This window comes from Suncus etruscus, chromosome 6, assembly GCF_024139225.1.
Source record: "Suncus etruscus isolate mSunEtr1 chromosome 6, mSunEtr1.pri.cur, whole genome shotgun sequence".
NCBI lineage: Eukaryota > Metazoa > Chordata > Mammalia > Eulipotyphla > Soricidae > Suncus > Suncus etruscus.
The window spans coordinates 12,822,453-12,834,700 of NC_064853.1; the positions used below are offsets into that span (position 1 = coordinate 12,822,453).

The 12,248-nt window shown below is 36.5% G+C and overlaps 1 protein-coding gene across 1 annotated transcript in view; it reads right to left on the reverse strand.

The window, feature by feature from the left end:
* Positions 1–12,248, reverse strand: part of LEPR (leptin receptor) — a 93,201-nt gene that overhangs the window by 50,349 nt on the left and 30,604 nt on the right. Inside the window, exons 4-5 of the mRNA XM_049775456.1 lie at positions 3,773–4,102; positions 101–224 (exon numbers count right to left, since the gene is read on the reverse strand). Of these exons, the coding sequence (XP_049631413.1) occupies positions 101–224; positions 3,773–4,102 (454 nt within the window). The remainder of the gene's footprint in view (positions 1–100; positions 225–3,772; positions 4,103–12,248) is intronic.

Sequence of the window (12,248 nt, forward strand, 5' to 3'; positions counted from 1 at the left end):
GATAGGAGAGATTTTATAACCCATTTCTAAGTATGGAAACTCTGGCTTTAAAAATGCAATGTGTCATTGAAATGTCGTCATAAATTTATTTGGTACTCACAGAACATATAAAAGATGGACCTCAAGGTCATGGTTCTTGAAAGGATTCTTAACTGATGACGCCACAGAACAAATGAATAATTTCAAGTCCTCTTGCATCCAGCACTGTACGTTCCAGTTTGCACCTGAATTAAAAATAAACTACATTGAATCTGAAAAACATTCAGAGCTGCCCAGTGAAAAAGCAGGACTAAATTAAATTTGCCAGTGTTCTAATAAAACTTCCATTGCCAACTCTAGAGAGAAAGTAAAACCCTAACTCGTGGTATGTGTTTGCCTGAGTAATTTAGACCCTTTGGCTCTAAGTCTGGTTTGGGGGGAAAGTAAAAGAATGGAAGTTTGGTGGCTGCTTTTTCTGTTCATTTTTTTTAAAAAATCTGGAACCACTTTTGTTACAAAAGATGAGAAGATTTCTCTAGTCAGTTCATGCTCACTTTCCCAAAGGCAAGAGAACATTAAATACGAAGGTATATGCAAAAACAGTGTTTCTGCATCTACAGTCATGAAAGAAGAGTGAGTGAGAGAAGAAAGGAGTCACATCTGAAGATGATGCCATCTCTCAAGTCTTTTGTATTGTAACCTCACAACCCTCCCATACAATGGGTGCAATTTTGCTCCACTGCACACTGAAGCACCTGGTAATGATAAAAAACCATTAGTGATGAATAATTTTTTTCTTATTTATTTTTTTTATTTTATATATATTTATTTTTATTTTATTTTTCTTATTTATTTTATTCTTTGGTTTTGGGGTCACACTAGGCAGTGATCTGAGCTTACTCGCAGTGCTGGAGATTAAACTACCAGTCAGCCACATTCAAAGCAAGAACCTTTCCTGTTATGCTAGCACTCTGGCCCCAAGGTGATATGAATTATTTTAAGCAGGCATAGCAATAAATGAAAAACGTCACAAATTTTTCATACAACACTAAAACATAAAATTTTGACACTATAAACTTTACCAATTTTGAAGATAGTACTAGCTGTACAGTATTCATGGCAACTCTATTGATCTCTGGAACACAAATAACTTCCTTAGCAGAATAACTGAAATATTCAGTAACTACTACATAACCTAGTAGTTTCAAGTTATGAAAACTGCAACTCATTTGGAAGTAGCTATTTATTAGCATTTATTTATCTATAGGGTTAAAATGTTCAACACCATAATCATTCCTCTATTTAAAAATAAATCAACAGTTTTTATAGTTTGAAGGTTCAACACAAAGACCCCGACTTCTCAAATTTATTCTTAAAATATTTAATAATTACTTATATATAAATTAAGTTCCCTTACCAATTGAAAACTAAAAATGTTCTTCACTTAAAAATAAGTAGCTATACCCCCACCCTGCCAAAGCCCCACCTGCTGCATCCATCAATCAGAATCACTGTTTTGCCTCTGGTCCTGCATCAGCACCCCTCTATGATTTTCATCAGGACACCAAACTTCAGTATACCAGTTTGGGAGCTAATCATGAGGGATTTTGGAGCAAGTGCAGGCACCCTCCATCCATATCTTCCTTCTTCCAGGAAGCCTGTCAGCTGTAAGCATGCTCACAAAGGAATTTGCCATGTTCTCACTGGGCCAACTCCAGGGTCTTACTCCATTCTCAGAAAAGATGTAAACCAAGCCATCAAAAATCACGGATAAACTGGCCATGCAGAAGAAAGCTGACAATCATGGGAGGACGGGCAGGTCAACCCCTCACCTTGCTAAAGCCATGCCTGCTGCGTCCATCACCCAGAATTTCTGTTTTGCCTATGGCTCTGCCTCAGCACCCCTCTGCGATTCTCTTTAAGGACACCAATATGACCAAACTTCAGGTACATCAATATATTTGGGCTGATATCACCAGGGCTTTATAAAGTGAGTATGGGCATACACACACACACACACACACACACACACACACACACACACACGGGACTGGTGAGGTGGCGCTAGAGGTCAGGTGTCTGCCTTGCAAGCGCTAGCCAAGGAAGGACCATGGTTCCATCCCCCGGTGTCCCATATGGTCCCCCAAGCCAGGGGCAATTTCTGAGTGCTTAGCCAGGAGTAAGCCCTGAGCATCAAATGGGTGTGGCCCGAAAACACACACACACACACACACACACACACACACACACACACACACACACACATCTTCCTTTTCCCTGGAAGTCTGGCACCTGCGTATATTCCCCTTAAAGTAGCAGTATCAGTAATAGTGCTTTGAATTTCTGGACAAATTTTTTTTGCTTGAGGCTGTCATCCCTATAGGAACACATCAATTTAACATAATTTACAGCTAACAACAGAGCTTACCAAGCCTTCTGCCATTGCATTAATGACTTTATTGGAGATACAATAATTTTCACAAATGTTCTTGCTACTGTACTATTTTCTTCCTTTTTTAAAATATTTTCTTCTTTTCTTCCTTTTTCTTTTTTATTTTCCTTTCTATATTTTTAAATAATAACTTTGCAATCACTTATCTTGAAACAGATGTATTATGTTCAACTATGTCAACTATGTGACACATTTTCTTTAAATAAAGTGAAGAAAAAATTAAGTAATTACAGACACAATGGAGATACTGGCTAACTTGTTTAAGATTCTGGTTTGACTATCTATGCTTTTATTATTATTTTTAAGCAAATTTCAACACTAGAATATTACTTCCATAGAATTAATGGGATTCAATGGACAAGATTCTGGGGATATCTGTTATGGGTTATAAAAAAATTTGGGGGATGCTTTTTTGGAATGAGGACTATAGGTGAAAAGTCAAGAGATTCTGCTACACTTTGTCCATCATACAGAATAGAACCTCAATTACCAAAAACTTTATGGTCTAAATGTCAATAGTGCAGAGACCAGAAAGTCTGATTGATTCTATACAGAAGTGCTATACTGGTCCAGGATTTTATTTCCACATCTTTTACGTCTTTATGCTGCAAAGGGAATTGACTCATTTATTCTTTCCAAAAGCTGAAATAATTTTCTTATTTAGCTGGACAGTTGCAAACATAGCAAAATTTAATATTCATTCAAGTTAAACAATAAAAAATACTTGACTATTGCCAAAGCTTTCTTCTATGAACCAAGATAATTATTTAGAAATACATTGAAGTTTAGAGGCTGGAGTGATAACACAGTAGGTAGGATGTTTGCCTTGCACACGGCCAACCACAATTCAATCTCTGGCATCCCACATGGTCCCACAAGCCTGCCAGGAGTGATTTCTGAATGCAGATCTGGGAGTAACTTATTGCATTTTTATTTTTCACAGGATAAGAAATATTTGGAACTTAATATTTTAATTTATTTATGAAAAATGATGATGATTCCTAGTTGAACAGCTAATTTAAAATTATATATATCCAGAGTTATATCCATAAAATATCTATATAGACATGTTTCTGAGACTGAAAACATTTGTTCAATGTCATAAAGTATTATACTTAAAACATTAAAATGCTTACCTATTTGTTGGGGCTGGAGAGGTGGCTCTAGAGGTAAGGTGTCTGCCTTGCAAGTGCTAGCCAAGGAAGGACCGCGGTTTGGTCCCCCGGCATCCCATATGGTCCCCCCAAGCCAGGGGCGATTTCTGAATGCTTAGCCAGGAGTAACCCCTGAGCATCAAACAGGTGTGGCCCAAAAAAACAAAAACAAAAACAAAAAGCTTACCTATTTGTTGAAAAACTCGAGGATCTGTTGTTGAAACAAATGTCTTCCCTTCATTGTTGTCCGCATGAACTGAGCAGTTTTCATCTTCCTCATTTCCAAAGCAACAATGGAACATTATTTCAGATGACTTGTTAGAAAAGTAGGTACCACTTGAATTAATCTTAGTTTCAACAATATTCTCATAATGTCCATTCAAGTCTGAACTGTTCTTCGAAATTGCAGCAGGTAAGAGGAAATTAAAGCTTGTATTTGATGGCATGCACAGCAATTTAAATCTCCAGGGAGGTATTGGATATATCACTCTAGATGCAGTTATCACGTAGATAAATTCTGTTAGAACATTAAAACCGAAAATAAGTCTTCACAACAACTTTATTTCCTTAAATGTAAGGTGAACCTAGCTAAAATCTTAAACAAAGGTGTTTCCCTGACTTCCTCTCTCCAGTAACCTCTTCCTTTGATATGTAAAAGCCCACCTGGATTACAGGACCTTCCCCATCCTGGTGGATTTGGTTCTGGATAATAAAGAAAGAGCAGAGCAGACTTTGGAGGGCATAGAAGAGCACATGGCAGAGAGGCCATGAGGTAAAAAGCAGGCTGACTCCAATGAATCTTTTCCTGAATCCATGATATTCTTATTTCTCACTACCCTGTTTCATCAGACCCATCTTCCTAACAGGTTAGAAACACAGTGCCTAGGAGCAGTTTCACCACTCGTGGATATTTTTATTTCACAACTGGCGCCTGAACAGGGACCTGGACCCTGGACGGTCAGATCTTTCTAAATTATGTTTCTAAAATTAGAACACCTCAACCAAAGAGACTTGTCTTTGTAAAACCATAAAAATGTAAAAACATTGCTAAAAAGGATTCTATTTTCTAGTCAGACATGGAGGATTCAGTTAGCAAGACTGAAATTAGCCTAAAATTTTCAAAGTATTGAAGAAAAACTATAGTAATGTTGACAAGAATGTGACTTAGCACTATAATACATGTCATGAGTATGTGAAGCTTTGTGTTCAATCATACACCACAAAATAAAATAAAAAGCAGACAACGAACATCACAGGTTTAGCAACTATTGAGTAGGTTTAATTAAAAGTTATCTATTTTATTTGCATGCGTCTTTTGCAAAAGAGTTTGTTTCTTATAAATGTACCCCAAACAGTAGAGTTCTTAGTATTTTCATCTAAAAATATGACCATATGTGGTCATGAAACAATATCCCAAGAGCTCTTCTGATTCATAAAACTTGACCAAACTACAAACCTTGGAATAGTCAATGTGAAATAGTAGTGTGGCACTTAATAAAAATTAGAGACTATAAGAAAAAATTAATTCTATTACTATGTAATATTCTTTACAACACCTCTTTTCTTTTGAAAATCTGTACTAAATTATACATATGACTACTGTATGAGAGAACAATATTCACAAACAGCATTTGTAAGAGAGCAATGTAAAAAGATTAGGCTGTAATTGCTAAGGGAAAGGTGCCAGGTAAAATGACATTAAAGAATGCCTAACTTTAATTACTTGATGTAGAATACATGTAAATTTGAATACTTCAGTTTCAGAACATCAACATTTTTTCTAGACTAGTTAAAACATAAAGCAAAGCAGGTAATTATAGTTCACTGAAAAGTCATTAGCCAAGTGTGACTAACTTTTTTTAAGGGTTTTTTGGTTTGCTGGTTTGGTTTTGAGGCCACATCTGGCAATGCTCAGGGGTTACTTCTGGTTCTGCACTCAGAAATCACTACTGGCAGGTTCACAAGATCATATGGGATGCTGGGGATCAAACCTGGGTCTACCACATTGCAAGACAAACACCCTATCTGTTGTGCTATCTATCCGGCCCCAAGTGTGACCACTTTAAACTTGCTGTGGCTCATGGAGATCCCAAAATTTAAATCTTATAATAGCTGCAAGAGAAAAAAATGTCCTAGCCTTTTCTTTCTATCTGACTAGCAACCCAGAGTTTCGGGGTGGCAGAAGGGGAATGTTGAGGTGGGGGCTACAGACAGTAAGGGGACATTTACTAGTATGTTTCTTTTTCCTAAAGAATATTTCCTTTCCAAGAGAGGGAAAAAAACCAATTTACTTTAAATTTTGAAAATGATTCTTATAGTACTGTTCAAGGTAGAAATTTTCAAAGGGAATATTGACATATTCCTTATATGTCATACTTGTCACTGCCTACTAAAACCATAGCATAGAATAGCATTTAAAATGGCATTTTCCCTCCACCTGAGAACAAATCCATCACTTTGTCACTGCAATTTGCTTTAAATATTGTGACACCGTGCTACTCTTGACACAGAGAATTCATCTGATATAAATTTACAATTTAACAATGTTACTTTATAATAGAAAATTTAAATATTTAAGTGTTATATCTTATTTCTAAGGAAATAAAAGGGAATCTGCATATAGATATAAATTTTCTGTACTTTTTTTGGGGGGGCCACCCCCGTTTGATGCTCAGGGGTTACTCCTGGCTAAGCACTCAGAAATTGCCCCTGGCTTGAGGGGACCATATGGGACGCCGGGGGATCAAACTGTGGTCCTTCCTTGGCTAGCGTTTGCAAGGCAGACACCTTACCTCTAGCGCCATCTCACCGGCACGAATTTTCTGTACTTTTAAAGAAAGCACTATTTTTAAAGCAAATGTCAGGCAGGCAGAAAGTATATTGCAAAATAATCCATTATAAGGACATATATTGATTATTAGTCTGTCTGGGCTAATGCTGATTAATGATAGGTTGGCTGAATCCATGGGGGGTCAGATATTTATTTAAATATTATCCCAGGGGTGTCTATGTCTTCTGGATGAACTGAACATTTAAGTAGTTAACTGAATAAATAGATTTTGTTCCTTAAAGTGGGTGGCCTCTGCTCAATCTTTAGATACTAAATGAAACAAAAAACACTGAGTTGGAAAGAACCCTTGCTGCCTGTCATCACACTGTTAGCTCTTCAGCACGCAAAGTGAACATCAGGTCATCTAGGGTCTCAGTCTGCCAACGTTCAATCTGGTATGATCTTTGGCAACTTGCCTGAGGCTCTCTTGGTCAAAGGCACATCTTGGGGACTTCTCAGCCTCCATGATACATAAAGAATTCTTTGTAGTGAATTGCTTTCAAATAGAAAGTTCTATTTGTTTCATTTTGCTAACAGGAGGGTAAATATACATTGTTTCTTAGGACATTTGTAAACCTCACTTCAGGTCAATAAATCCAACACAATATAGCCAGTATATATGGATTAAAAGGTGTGTAAGAAATATAAACGGCTAATTTGATCATGGTAAATCCCACATATAAATATTGATATGTTTATGTATTGAAATGGAATACAGTATTTTATTTCTCTTACAGGGCAAAATTAAAAGGATGATAATGTTTCTTTGGATGATTGCATTGGAAATGCTATCATATTCCCCTATTGGAATTTTAGATGATACAAAGGCTTCTGGATAATTTACATGTCAAATTGTAAGATGTATATTCTAGTGAGCAAAGAAATTCCTCTTTAGGAATATACTAACAGAATTATTTTCTCAAATATTTAAACATTATGGATTTTTATGCAGGATTATTTAACAAAAAAGAAATATCTTTCAATGATAAATTGATCAAATATAGTAAATTTGTAAAGTAATAAATTTAATCAAAACAGTCAATTTAATTTAAAATTTATTAAAGTAAAAATGAGTAAATCTGTGGTACCATTATTAAATACTTCCGTGTTATACAGCATTAAATAAGCACATAGTAAACCTTAAAAAGAAAAGTTTAAAATTTTAAAAGCTGGTCAGTGGAAGAAAGAAACAAAACAGTATGCATAGACCATTTCTATTTTGCAACTATAGGCATAAATATCTGTGTGAGTGAAAAGGTGTGTGTGTGTGTGTGTGTGTGTGCGTGTGCTTGAATTCTGAATGGATATACATCAAATTGTTTGCAAGGTTAGCAATGATTTTCATTTTCACTTTCCAAAGGGTTAAGAAAGGTTTCTCACTTTCTTTTATACTTTTATTTGTTCTGCATTTCTTTATCTTGAGCATGAAAATGCCGACTGAAAATTGGGAATTGTTAGCCAACTAAAAAAAAATGCTTTTCTTAAGGGATACTGTGTATATGAACATTCAAAAACCAAAGAACTTACCCCAGAGTAAGAAAGCCACAGAAAACTTTTGACAAATCATCTTACTTCAAAGACGTATACCTGGAAAACAGAATATCTAAAACAAACACACAAACACACAATTAACATCTATACCAACTGTTTGTGGAAAATATACAAGAAAAAGAGTGGAAATTAGAAGTCTTTATATTAAATTTTATGTTGTACTATTGCAGTATTAGAAGTATATCACATTAAAGTTTACCTATAAGGAAAAAAATTGTCTCATACACTTGCTTTTATATGGTTAAAATGTAAAATATTTTGTTTATCATGAAACTCACTTTTTTGTTTGTTTGTTGCGCCACACCCAGCAGCACTCGGGCATTATTTTGGCTCTATGCTCAGAAATTGCCCTGGCAGGCTCAGGGGACCATATGAGAGGTCAGGGGATTGAACCCAAGTCCATTCCAAGTCACCACAAGCAAGGCAAACAAACCTACTACTGTGCAATCAATCCGGCCCCCAAACCCACTATTTTTAATTTAAATAAAAGTGTTCATTATATTGGTTAAATATGCACAACCAATTACTAGCTTTATTATCGACTTCATTTTTTTTCATTCCCTTGTCTTTATTTTATTTTTATTTTATTTTATTTTAGGGGGATATGCATCCACTGGTACTCAAAGTTTAGTCCTGGCTCTGTGCTTAGGAGTCATACTTCTGTTGGTGCTTCTGGCAGTGCTGGGGTAGGCCACATGCAAGGCAAAAACCTTAAATCTTACACTATCTCTTCAGCTGAAATTTAATTGATTTTCTAAGGCATTAATATTTAGCATAATACTATATGGCCCAAGAATCATAATATAAGTAAATGACAGAATATTTCCAATAAGGAAGTAGAAAAAATTTCATGATGCTTTTGGAAGCTCAGTCTTTACTTGTAGATGAGACAATATTCACATTGAAGAGTGATTCAGAAAAATTTGATGGCTTCATAAATCCAAATGAGACAGGTAACTTTAAAATCAAGCTGTTTCCATGCATTTTATCCCTCTTGAAATATACCATCAATGATCTGTATGATTTATATGTCATGAATTATAATGATAGTTTTAAAATCTTGGGTTTAGATTTGCAATAAAACAGTGAATACCTTGAATACTCCAATATTTGAATTAGCACAAATTGGGAGCTTAAGGAAAGTTATCTGCGGGGGGAAAAAAATGTCTTAAATTAGATAATAAGAGTGTTGTGGGCTTGACCTAGGCTCCATTACTAATTAGCTGTAGGATTAGGAAACCCCAACATTCTGGACTTTGGGTTCCTAATCAACAAATCATACTGATGAAAAAACAATTTCATCCCTTTCAGGGTTGTCTAGGATTCTGAGGGTTTTCCTTTTATTTCCTTTTATGTTTGTTTGTTTGTTTGTTTGTGTTTGGGCCACATCTGCAGTGCTCAGGAGTTACAACTGGTTCTGCACTCAGAAATTACTCCTGACAAAAGTGAGGGACCTATGGGAAGCCAGAGACCGAACCCAGGTCAACTGCATGCAAGGCAAATGCCCTACTCGTAGTGCTATTGCTCCAGCCCCGAGATTTCATTTTGAATCGAAATTGCAGATTTGCTGAAAATAATCTAATAAACTGTTAAGTAAGAAATATGTCCTACATGTGATTTCTGTCTGGTTTGGCACATGAGATGAATAAATAGGAAAATGTGTGTTTAATTCACAATTTACTTAATTTTTAGGAAGAAGATGAATGCATATAAACCTTTTTTGGACTGGTAAATTTGGTTGAAAGGCTATCCATTTGTCATCCAAATTTGGTTTGTTTTTTTTTTGGGGGGGGTCACACCTGGCGGTGCTCAGGGGTTACTCCTGGCTGTCTGCTCAGAAATAGCTCCTGGCAGGCACGGGGGACCATATGGGACACCGGGATTCGAACCAACCATCTTTGGTCCTGCATCGGCTGCTTGCAAGGCAAACACCTCTGTGCTATCTCTCCGGGCCCCCAAATTTGTTTTTTATACACTGACATCACGTGCTTCTTTAGGATTTCTAGAAATTGGTTTAGAGTATGGAATTCTTATTATCTAATTATATACAGTGTATATGTCAATTCCTCTCAGTTTTTTTATGCTACCTTCTTCCAAAACAAAATTTTTTCATAAAGTAGACCCAAGGGTAAGTTTCCTATTCAGAACATAATAAAGACACAATATATCGTCATACTAATTCTTCAGATTGGGCTGATGAGTGACTAATGCCACCCGCAACTGATCTTACAACTAATATACTTTAAACTCACCTAATCTGCTGGAGTGAGCAAACAGGTAAGTTTTTCCCCAATATAAAACAATGGTTCTTTTATTGAGTGTTAATGCAAAATACAAACTTTTCTGAGGGTGTGAATTCTTGCACGTGGGTTTTATTCTCATAAAACAGAGAGATCATCATAGTGTAAAAGGACAGAGATGTAAGCTTCAAGAGATGTGAAAGATATTATCTTTGCACACCCTAAATTATAAAAATCAGACAACATTGGGTTGACAGAAATGTTTTAATTGAGAGGGAACAAAAGAAGCAAAGGCGAAATAATGGTTCAGCGGCCAACATGAATCTAGTAAGCAAAACAGGATCCATTTAAAGTTTGTCCTAAAGGATAAGCCACTAATTTGACTTAAATGTTTTTATGGTCAAATTATTCAATTATAGATCTGTGGAATACTTAAAATGATAGCACCAACTTGAGGCATGGGATAATAAAAATAATCCTAACAATAATAACTGAAGGGTTTTCTAACTTCATAAGATAACTGGAAGATCCTCATAAACACCTTGTAAGTAGCAGAGTTTCTTGGGAATTTAAAAAATCATTCATTTCTGATTTCTTTGTGGTCAATATTTTATCCCAAATCACCATTCTTTGCCCTGGACTATCAGAAGAGCTTCTTAACCTGTCTGCCTGCTTCTGCTCTAGCCCCCATCCAGTTAGTGTCAACACAGCAGCCAGTGAGATTTTAACATGTAAATCAGACCAAATCTCTTTCCCCAAATGCAGACAGACTCCTCTTAACTCAGAGTGAAAAAAAAATCCAACTTTTGAGCAGAATTCTGAGGTACCAAACCTCTGTTTCTCTCTAACTTCATCATCTCCTGCTCCCACTTATGTCCAAGGCACTCACCTTCTCAAAGGAGCTTTTCCTGATCTATCAATATAGCATTTAAATATGGCCTCCCACCAGCCTGAACCAGTATTTCATGCCTGCTGTTCAATTTAATATTTTCCTTCTTATTAAACACTATCTAACGTGAAGAGCATTTGCTTCTATTCTTACTATATAACTCTTCTCATTAGACTCTACTTGACTAGTCATTTTCTCACTGCTTCCTTTTTATTATTATACTCTTTACACATTGAAGCCTGCCACTCCCAGAGTAAATGAACTCCTTTTGTCTTTGTCTGTCTGCCTCTCTCATATAACGGGTGAATGGCAAAAGAAGAGCCTCTCTGGAAATAGACTGGGCACTGTTATCAAAATCAAAGTAAATTGGGACAGTAAAATAGTACAGTGAGTAGGGTGGATGGAGAGTCAAGAGTAAGCCCTGAACATAGCTGGGTGTGCCCTCTCAAAAAAGAAGTAAATAAATACAACTTTATAAAGATATATATACATATATATATATCCATACATAGATAGCTCTTTGAGAATTGGGCTTAATAATCAGAAAAAAAGTTTCAGAATGGTGACTTTTTTGGTTTTGGTTTTGGTTTTGGTTTTTTTTTTGGGGGGGGGAGGGCATACTCAGTGATGCTCAGGGGTTACAGTCAGGAATTTCTACTGGCAGTGCTTGGAGAAGTCATATGGGATGCTGGGGATCAAACCAGATCAGCCACATATGAGGCAAATGCCCTACCAACTATACTACTGCCCGAGCCCCAGAAAGATGAGTCTTAACCATTTTTGAATCCTGGTACATGCTAAGAGCAATGTACAACTACTAGGAGAAAGCACATACACCTAAAACTTGGGCTATTATATCAACGGATGGGAAAACTCTAAAATTCCAAAGAGAATTTAGGGGCCGAAGAGATAGCATGGAGGTAGGGGGGTTGCCTTGCATGCAGAAGGATGGTGGTTCAAATCCCAGCATTCCATATGGTCCCCCAAGCCTGCCAGGAGTGATTACTGAATGTACAGCCAGGAGTAACCCCTAAGAACTGCTGGGTGTGACCCAAAAAAGAAAGGAAGGAAGGAAGGAAGGAAGGAAGGAAGGAAGGAAGGAAGGAAGGAAGGAAGGAAGGAAGGAAGGAAGGAAGGAAGGAAGGAAGGAAGA